The sequence below is a fragment of the Mus pahari genome, chromosome 1 (genome assembly GCF_900095145.1).
Source record: "Mus pahari chromosome 1, PAHARI_EIJ_v1.1, whole genome shotgun sequence".
Lineage (NCBI taxonomy): Eukaryota > Metazoa > Chordata > Mammalia > Rodentia > Muridae > Mus > Mus pahari.
In genome coordinates, this window is record NC_034590.1 from 125,266,073 (window position 1) to 125,277,050 (window position 10,978).

Sequence of the window (10,978 nt, forward strand, 5' to 3'; positions counted from 1 at the left end):
TAGCATTTGAAATGTAAATAAAGAAAATAATAATAATAAAAAAAAAAGAAAATAAAAATTTTGAAGCAAATTAATTTTTCTTTTTTAAATTCTCTGTACCACAATTTTTTAGTATAACTAAAACCTTCTGGAGCAACAGGTACTGCCTAAAACTTTAAAGTTCATTATGTGAAAGCAAAGATTTGAAGTAAACTTCTTAGGCACAGTTTGCAAAACAAAAGAGACACCACAGAAGCCTAGTCAAGGCTGCTCTGAACTTTGCTCCTCTTGCAGTGAGGATACATTTTAGAATTTTTAAGTTTCTTTTGTAATATTAGAATATATCTACAATTTGGGAAAGCAAAACCCAATTTTATCACTTTATCATCTTTGAAATCAATGTTAGAAACATTACTATCACATTATGAAGTTCGGCTTCCAGGTTTCCAAACCTTTAATGTGAATCACTACTGGAATGGGCATGGCATTTCTCCACTATTTGTTTCACTGTATCTGGTTTTATGTGGAGATCCTTGATACACTTAGACTAGAATTTTGTACAAGGAGACACGAATGGGTCAATTTGCATTCTACATTCTGACCTCCAGTTGAACTGGCACCATTTGTTGAAAAATCTGTCTTTTTGCACTCGATGGTTTTAGCTCCTTTGCCAAGGATCATAGGCACGTGAGTTCATTTCTGCTTGTTCAATTCTATTCCACTGATCTTCCTGTCTGTTTTTGTTCCAATTCCCTGCAGTTTTTTTTTAATCACTATTGCTCTGTAATACAGCTTGTGGTCAGGGATGGTGTTTCCCTTGGAATGACTTTTATTGTTTAGAATAGTTTTTTCTATCCTGAATTTTTTGTTATTCTAAATGATTTTGAGAATTGGTCTTTCTTACTTTATGAAGAATTGAGTTGGAATTTTGAGGGGGATTTCATTGAATCTGTAGATTGCTTTTGGCAAAATGTCCATTTTTATTATATAAATCCTGCAAATCCAAGAACATGGGAGATTTTTTTTTTCAGTTTCTGAGATCATCCTTGATTCCTTTCTTCAGAGGCTTGAAGCTCTTGCCATACAGATATTTCACTGGCTTGGTTTGAGTAACACCGAGGTATTTGAAATTATTTGTGATTATTTAGAAGAGTGTTGTTCCCCTAATTTCTTTCTCAGTATGTCTTTTTTCATCTGGATGATTTTGTCTTCTTTGGCAAAGCTCAGGTCAACATAGGAGTGTAGGTTTAATTCTGGGGCTTCAATTCCATTCCATTCGTCTACCTATCTGTCTTTGAACATATATTATGTGGTTTTTATCAGTATTGTGTAGTATAGCTTAAGGTCAGTGACAGTGATTATTCCAAAGTTCTTTAATGTTGAGAAAAGTTTTCACTATCTTTCCTTTTATGTTATGCCAGATGAATTTGAGAATTGTTCTTTCTTTCTCTGAGAAGAATTGAGTTGGAATTTGATGAGAATTGCATTGAATTTGTATATTGCTATTGGAAAATGGCCAATTTTATCATGTTAATCCTGCTTATCCACGAGCATGGGAGATGTTTCCATCTTCTGAGATTTTCTTTGATTTCTTTCTTCAGAGACTTGAAGTTCTTGCCTTAAATTTCTTTCACTTGCTTAGAGTCCCATGAAGATATTTTATAATATTTGTGACTATTGTGAAGGTTTTCTTTTCGTTAAGTTCTTTCTCACACCATTAATCCTTTGAGTAGAGGAAGGCTACTGATTTGTTTGAGTTGATTGTATATCCAGCTACTTTGCAGAAGTTATCAGCTCTAGAAGTTCTCTTTTGGAATTTGTGTGGTTAGTTAAGTATACTCTATCAGCTGCAATTAGTGATATTTTAACTTCTCTTTTTGTATTTGTATACCTTTCACCTCTTTTTTCTCAATAGAACTTCTAGTAAAATATTGAATACAAAGGGAGAGAGTGGGTAGTCTTCTCTAGTCCCTAACTTTTGTGGGATTACTTTAATTTTTAGCTTGATGTTGGCTATTGGTTTGTTGTCTATTGCTTTTATTATGTTTAGCTATGGGTCTTGAATTCTTTATCTTTTCATGACTTTCAACATGAATTTGTGTTGTACTTTGTCAAAGGCTTTTTTATCACCTAATGAGACAATCATGTGTTTTTCCCCTTTGGGTTTGTTTATATAGTGGATTTCCATATACAGAACCATCCCTGGATTGCTGGGTTGAAGCTTATCATGGTAAGTGATGGTTTTGGTGTGTTCTTGGATTAGGTTTGCAAGAATTTTATTGAGTATTTTTGCATAAATATTCTTAAGAGATATAGGTCTGAAATTCTCTTTCTTTGTTGGCTACTCACTTATAATTGGACATTAGCCATATTTCCATGTCATCAATTCTGCAATCCACAGACCTAAGAAAAGGTAATAAGGAGGTCCCAAGGGAGGATGTAGAAATCTCACTCAGAAGGGAAGACTAAACAGTAATTAGAGGTAGATGGAGAAAGATATCATATTTGGAAAGGAAGTGAGGAAGGAAATCCGGATAGTCATTAGGTCAGGGGATGAGTGGATACTGCATATGAAAATGGAAATCAGCACACTGGCATCTCTGGTGACTAGATGTAGGCCTGAGGTGAAAGAGGATACAGGACATCTTTTGGGAGGGGGTAGATGAGATTTCTATCAGAGGAAGATATTGAGAGTGAAGGAGTCATGTTGTGAAGCCAAGCAAGAATTCCAGTGGAGAGATGGAGGGCCACAATCTACTCACAAAACCTTTAACTCAAAACTCATCTGGCCTACAAAATATATAGGAATAAAGAAGAGAAACTGAGGGAACAGCCAACTGATGACAGCCACAACTTGTACCTATCCCATGGGAGAGAGTCAAACAATAACACTATAGCAAACTGAGACTTTTCTATGATTATGGACAGGAACTTAGCCTAACTATAATCTGAGAAGCTTCATTTAGTAGAGTATGAAGGCAGATACAGAGACCCACAATCAAACATCATGAGGAAAGAGTAGTCTTATTGTAGAGTTGAGGATTGATGGGATCAAGTGAGATGGGACAATGTCACCAAAATCAGATTCACAGAGTCAACTAACTTATGAGCATGAGGGCCCACAGGTCTTGGGTCATCAAACAGAGAGCATGCAGTAGAATCTCTACATCTGTGTAACAAATGTGCAGTTTGTTCTACATGTAGTTTCCTAAAAAGTAGAACAGGGTCTCTCAATCTCTGTTTCTTGCCACTGGATGCCCTTTCCCTTACCTATACTTGCTGGTAGGACATCAGTGGGAAAGGATTTGCCTAGAATTTTAGAACTCGATACCTCAGGATGGAGTGGTACCCAAGTGTTCTCTCATTCTCTAAGGAGAGAGATGTGTCCAATAGGGGGAGGGAATGGTAAAGGTTGTACTGGGAAGAGGGTGAAGACTATGATGAGATATGAAGTGAATTAGCAAAATTAAACAGAAAATAGAAAACAAATAATACACTTGAATTTCTTACCTTTTCTCCCCTTAATCCATCCACCCTTAATCCGTTACCCCCAAAGTCCCCATATCCATTTCACTCCTGCCCAAAGGTTTTGAAGACCTCTTCATTATTGATCATACTTACAAGTGTCTCCTCTAGATATGTCTGCATACATTGAGGAATATAGATGGTAGATTCTTCATGTCATATGACTACCATATTATGGGTTATGCAATGTTCTCAGACAATGATACAGTCAAGGTAGCCTTCCTACCTCCACTCACTACTGACAGAATTAATGACCCTAAGCAGAGTTGTCTAAATTCCCAAAAATATATCATTAAATCTGTACATAGACTCCAAATATGCTTTCAATATTTTGATAACAGATCTGGCCACCTGCAAGAAACAAAGATTTCTATACACAAAAGGAAACTAATTTCCTAACTCTTGACATATCCTTATCTTCTACAATGCCTCTCTATCACTCTCTCAAACTGTCTTAGTTAATTGAAACACACATCACAGTGACCACTCTATCGTTAGTAATAATGGTAACAACATGATTATGGTTATCAAGCTACCTTTTCATCTTTTTCAAATTATCCTACTTCTCTCCAAGTTATGCTTCTACATAGCCTAGATAATAACATACTTAAACTTCCTTCAACACAGGACATTATTCACTAATTACATCACAATTTCATTCTTTTTGTTGTCTTTGTTTTCTTTTTTCTTTTTTGTTTGTTTTAAGAGACAGGATTTCTCTGTATAGCCCTGGCTGTCCTGGACCTCACTCTGTAGACCATGCTGGCCTTAAACTCAGAAATCTGCCTGTCTCTGCCTCCCGAGTGCTAGCATTAAAGGTATGTGCCACCACTTCACTTCCAAATATTTCATTCTTTTATTATTATTATTATTATTTTTGCTTCAGAAAGATTTGCTTTCTTATTTTTTATTTTAAACAAGTTTTATTAGATATTTTCTTCATTAACATCTCAAATTCTTTCCCAAAAGTTCCCTATACACTCGACCTGCCCAGCTCCGCAGCCCACCCATTCCTGTTTCCTGGCCCTGGCATTCTGCTGTACTGGGGCATATAATCTTTACAAGACCAAAAGCCTCTCCTCCCAATGATGGCCGACTAGGCCATATTCTGCTAAATATGCAGCTAGAGATATGAGCTCTGGGGTTACTGGTTGGTTCATATTGTTATTCCTCCTATATGGTTGTAGGCCCCTTCAGTTCCTTGGGTACTTTCTCTAACTCCTTCATTTGGGGTCCTGTGTTCCATCCAATAGATGACTGTGAGCATCCACTTATGTATTTGCCAGACACTGGCATAGCCTCACAAGAGACAGCTATATCAGGGTTCTNTCAGCAAAATCTTTCTGGTGTATGCAATAGTGTCTGCGTTTGGTGGCTGATTATGGAATTGATTCCTGGGTTGGTCACTCTCTGGATGGTGCTTCCTTTTGTCTCAGCTCCATACTTTTTCTCTGTAACTCCTTCCATGGGTGTTTTGTTCCCCATTGTAAGGAGGAATGAATTATCCATACTTTGGTCTTTTTCTTCTTGAGTTTCATGTGCTTTGCAAAATGTATCTTAGGTATTCTAAGTTTCTGGGCTAATGTCTACTTATCAGTCAGTGCATACCATGTGAGTTCTTTTGTGATTGGGTTACCTCACTCAGGATGGTATGCTCCAGATCCATCCATTTGCCTAAGAATTTCATAAATTCATTGTTTATAATAGCTGAGTAGTACTCCATTGTGTAAATGTACCACATGGCAAAATGCAAATATTTCATTCTAATACTGAATATTTTTATCCTTTCTCCAAATTCACCTGACTCTCACCCTAGATGACAATATATAACAGCAAGTTAACCCCACCTTCACTATACAACCCCTCCCATTCCTACTCACTAAGCAATATAGGTCTTTAGTTGTAAGAGTCTAAGTGATTAGCTTAAAGTATATAAATAAAAGTTATAAATGTCTGAGGATATAAAAGCTAAGTGAAAAAAATTGTTAAATACAAGTTATAAATGTCTAATGAAATATTTTAAGGTCAGTGTATATAGAAGCATATAATTCTAAGCAAATTCTGAGTGTATGAGATACTTATTTAAGGTATGTGTCTGAGAATGTGATCTAACATATACGAAAAGTTGTTTCAAATTTCTTCCCTTCTCTGTTATCATTTGGATTCTAAAAATTGCACTAAGACTCAAAGACAAATCTACTCCCCTTTCTAGAATATAAATTTTAATACACACTACAAGCTATGATCTCTACTGGGCATATACCCAAAAGTTGTTCTAGTATATAACAAGACTCATGCTCCACTATGTTCACTGCAACCTTATTTGTAATAGCCAGAAGAAAAAAGCAAGCCAAATGTCCCACAATAGAAGAATGGATATTGAAAACTTGGTTCATTTACAGAATGAAATAGTAATTAGCTATTAAAAATAAGGATACCATGAATTTTGCAGGCAAATGGATGAAACTAGCAAACATTATACTAAGTTAGATAATCCAAACCAAAAGGACATACATGGTATGTATTCACTTAGAATACATATTAGACAAAAAAGTACTGAATAAAAAATGATTCAAACACCAGAACATAAGAACTTCAACAAGAAGTAAGGCCCAAATGTTCATGTCTCAATCCCAAATTGAAGGGGGAAGGAAATAACTACAGGAGACAGAGGGAGGGAGGGGCCTGTGTAGGAGAGAAGAGTGGAGGAGGGTGACAAGACAAGGTATGGGTGGAGACAGGAGAGTAGCTAAGAAGGTTAGTACAACGAATGGAAATATTCACCTGATAGGGTGAGGGGAGGGTGGTGAACCTGTAGAAAGTCCTAGAGAACTGGAATTTGAGAGGATCCCAGGAATCGATGAAAATGACATTAGTGCAAATGTCCAACAGTGGGGAGAAGTAACCTGAAGAAATCACCTCCAGTAGATAGAGAGGGCCCCAAGTGGAGAAATAGGGTCACCAATCTATCTACAAAATTTTTAACCCAGAATTGTTCCTAAGAGAAATAAAGGACAAAAATGGAACAGAGATTGAAGGAAAGTCCATCTAGTGACCATCCCAACTTGGAATTTATTCAAAGTGTGCTTACCAAATCCTGACACTATTACTGATTCCATGTTTTGCTTGCAAGCCTGGCTGTCCTCTGGGAAACTCTATCAGCATCTGACTGAGACAGATGCAAATACCTATGGCCAAATATTGGACTGAGGTCAGGGACCACTATGGGATAGTAGGGGAAGAATTGAAGGGGATGGAAACTCCATAGGAATACTAGCAGTATAAACTAACCTGGAACCCTCAGAGTACCCATAGACTAAACCACCAGCATACGAGCATATATCAGCTAGTCTGTAGCCCCTGGTACCTATGTTGCAAAGGCTGCCTTGTCTGGCCTCAGTGGCAGAGCATACACCTTGTAGTGTAGAGATATGATGGCACCAGATAGGGAAGTGTAGGAAGGGGTGAGCTGGGAAGTGGTTGAGGGTATGAAGGAGATTGTTAATTGGGCCATGGGATAGGGATCATCCTCTCAGAGGAAAAGGGTAGGGGAAATGTGGTGAAGATCTCTTAGAGGAGGTAGAAGAAAGGGGGGGAACATTTGGTATATAAGTAAATGAAACTATTTCAAGAATGAAAATTAAATGAATAAAAACTAAGAAAATTATAAGCATTAGAAAATCAACTTAAATCCACCTCTCACAGGTCAACTGAACAGCACATAAGTAGTCTGGTCAATGGATATTGTATAATTCCCCACTTGTTTCTTCCTGAGGGTAGGATCTCTCCTAATTTCTTGGTCCTCTTCTCTTTATCTGGTCATGGAATTCCCCTTGACCAACTTCAAGAACCAGAACCACAAAGTTTCAAATGTACACCAAAATTAAATTATGTATGCCTAGCTCTATAACTTTATGTTTTTTTCCCCAGTCTGTCTAGCCCAGCAGAAATTCCAGGTCATATAGTGTCCAGATAATTTATATCACATAACTTAAAGATTAAACCCTGAATCATTACATTCTAGTAAATAGAGTCTGTTTGCGTGGTAAGCATTTATAGAAAAGTGCCTGGTTTCAATGCATAAAAGGCAGACTGAATTACTGTGATCTAATTGCTCATAAAAAAAAAGAAAACAACAACAACATGTAAAATCCCAGCATTCTTTTATGAGCTGTGCTGTAGTGTCTTATTACAAAGGTAATATTTGACTCTTAATATCCTATATTAGGAAAAACAAGCTCTACAATTTATCACAGAACCATCATCGCAATAGTATAACCATTATTCAAACAAGATGAAATGGTAAGAATGTGTCAGCATAACAAGTAAAACTTCTTTGGCCTGTCCATTAATATGAAATATATAGATGCTCAGTTTTGAAGATTCTTTTCTACAATTTCTTGACTGTATGAAGATTTAACAATTAACTACTAAAACAATATACACATATTTTTCACAGGAGTATTTTCAAAAAGGCAAAATTTTTTAATAAAATCCTGAATTCAATATTATTCTTTTTCTAAACCTTCTTGCCTTTGACATGCAGAAATATGAAAATCCCTTCTGGAATTTTACTGGATGTGGCATGAAAAAATGATAACTATTATTAACCCTACAACATTAAAAATAAGTCATTAAGGCTATTTTGCCATGTGCAAAACTTTTCTGAATGCACACTTGACTTCCTTGTTCCTCATGCTGTAGACCAGAGGATTCAGCATAGGGATGATCATGGTGTAGAACACAGAGGCGATTTGGTCAGTGTCCATAGAGTGACTGGAGCTGGGCTGCAAATACATGAATATGACAGTCCCATAGAAAATGGACACTGCAATGAAGTGTGAGGAACAAGTTGATACAGCCTTTCGATATCCAGCACTTGATTGCATTTTAAAGATTGTGATAAAAATAAATATGTAGGATATCCAGATAACTAAGACAGCAAAAAATATATTGAAGCTTCCTACATAAAAAAGAACTAGCTCACTAACACGTCTATCAGAGCAAGAGAGAACCATGACTGCTGGAATATCACAAAAGAAGTGATGGATCACATTAGACCTACAGAAAGAAAGACTGAAAGTGTCACCAATGTGGATGGAGGCATTCAGGAAACCACAGATATAGGAACCTATAGAAAGACAGACACACACACCTGAAGTCATAGTGGTGGCATAGTGCAAGGGCTTACACACTGCTGCATAACGATCATAGGCCATTGAGGCTAACAGGAAATTTTCTACAGTAGCAAAGGCTACAAAAAAGAACATCTGAGCAGCACAACCATTATAGGAAATGATCTTGTTTCCTATTAGGAGCCCAGTCATGACTCTGGGTGTGACAGCTGAGGAGTAACAAAAATCAACCAAGGATAGATTACCTAGAAAGAAGTACATGGGAGTGTGGAGACAAGAGTCCAGGACAATCAGCAGGATCATCCCCAGATTTCCTACCAGGGTGATGGTGTAGATGATTAGAAATACCATGAAGAGGGGAAGCTGTAATTCTGGGTCAGTCGTGAGTCCAAGCAGGAGAAAGTGTGTCACTTTTGTATTGTTCCCCATCACTGTCACATTTATAACATTAGGTTATTCATAGACATTGGAAAAAAGAAACACAATGATAAAAAAGGTGAATGAAAATAGGACTTGGGTGAGCAAAAATCTGTACTTTGCAATTTTCTAGAATAGTTCTTTCGCCAAATCAAATTTGATGTATTAATTATAAAGAGGGTACACCTGTTAGATTATTAATAGATTATTTACATTATTTTAACATTTATAATCCATATATATTATATTACATGTATATAATATAATATATATTATATCATATTTATATAATATAATATATATGTATATATATAATATATATACATATAATTTAACAACGTGATAAAAGTGATGTGTTGATAGTTTCCCTATTGACTTCTGAGTTCAGCAAAAGGCCACACTCTCTGTTGCTTATTTCCAAAGGCTCTTCTAGACAGGAACTTTATATGTAATTCCATGTATGTATATTTAAATTAGAATTTGTTGATTGTTTTCATTTAAGTTATGTAGCAGAAAAGATTGAATAATTTATTCACATTTTAAAGTATGAAATAAAGTCCTTGCTTTGGGTTCTTGATTTTTTTTAAACTCAGTTGATTCTCAAGTATGAGAGTTTAAGCAGAATTTTAATTAAGTTGGAGAGAAGATAAATTATAACTACACATGTACCTTGGCAGGAACTCAGCATTACATTAATTCTAGTGATTTATTTCTGTTTCTAAGCATATGTTCCTTATTTAATCATTTTTCTTTCTCAATAAGAAGAGCCTGGAAGAGAGTGTCCTCTAAAATAAGTACTGTAGCTTGGAAATAACCACATTTTCCCTTTATTTATATCTATATTTTAGATACTTATCTAAGTAGACATTATCAGAAACTCTGGGATTTCGTATTTTTTTCTGAATCCCTCTACTTTTTCCCCAGCCTAACAACCATTTGTGCTTTATATAGAAGATTTTTTTGTATATAACTCAGAAAGTATGCCTTTCTCTCTTTTCTCCATCTCCTATAAAGAGCTTCTAGAATGATAGTTTGACTAGGTTTTTGTGTTTCCCTCAAGTTCTAACTTGTCCTCAAACTTCCTTCTGAGTTTATCGCTGAAGTATTTTATTAATATGAGTAAGATGAAGAGGAAATATTGAATACTGAGGTAATAGTTATAGCATATGCTGCAGCAGATGTTGTGGGATAACTGGATAATGTCGCTAACTTCAGCCTGATGCAGTTATGAAAGATGCAGGCAATTAATTATAATCTATAGCACACACAGTGTTTTGGTCTATTCACTATTTAGGATTCACTGATCCAGAGCTATCTTCCCTGATCATAGAATCATAAACTAGGGAATAAGTCCAAATTCAGGTATTATTGTGAGTAGACTACAAAATACTATATTAGACAGTGCAATGTTATTGTAAGACATCCAGTTAATGTTACCATTTATGCAATATTTTGATGGGACAGTGAACTGTTTATTGTTCCGATTTAATTTAGTGGTGGCTAGGTACATGTCCTTCAGCTACAGGAGACCCTTTCTTCCTTATTTTTCCTTACCTTCCTCAATTATATCACTCAATGATTATGCTGTCCAGCATGTCACTATTTTTCTGAACACAGTGATTGTTGTTCCTGCAATTCCCTGTGATCCAGTCTTCCTCGTCTTACCTCAAAGCCATTCTTTAATTTTGCTAGAGCCTATGTCCATTAAATTTTTCTTTCCTTCATACTCTTATACCATAGCAAAATCACTAATAAGACAAAAATAAAATTGGACACTTATAGGGTTGTATTTATCTCAGAGACCTCTGACCTATGTGAAAAAATTTGGCATTATATGTCTCTCAAACAACAATAATATACAATCTTTGCATTGGTTTTGTTTTCTTGAGAATAGAAACCATCACTTTGTTGTTAAATCCTAG

At 35.9% G+C, this 10,978-nt stretch overlaps 1 protein-coding gene across 1 annotated transcript; it reads right to left on the reverse strand.

Moving 5' to 3' along the window:
- Positions 1-8,144: 8,144 nt before the first annotated feature.
- Positions 8,145-9,071, reverse strand: LOC110324184 (olfactory receptor 5B3-like). Its single transcript, XM_021201519.1, has one exon. The coding sequence runs from the start codon at positions 9,066-9,068 to the stop codon at positions 8,145-8,147; it is 924 nt and encodes a 307-aa protein (XP_021057178.1). The 5' UTR covers positions 9,069-9,071.
- Positions 9,072-10,978: the final 1,907 nt, after the last annotated feature.

What these genes read in the sequence shown, in the direction of transcription:
- LOC110324184 (XM_021201519.1), bottom strand. Translation starts at nt 9,068, where the DNA reads ATGGGGAACAATACAAAAGTGACACACTTTCTCCTGCTTGGACTCACG.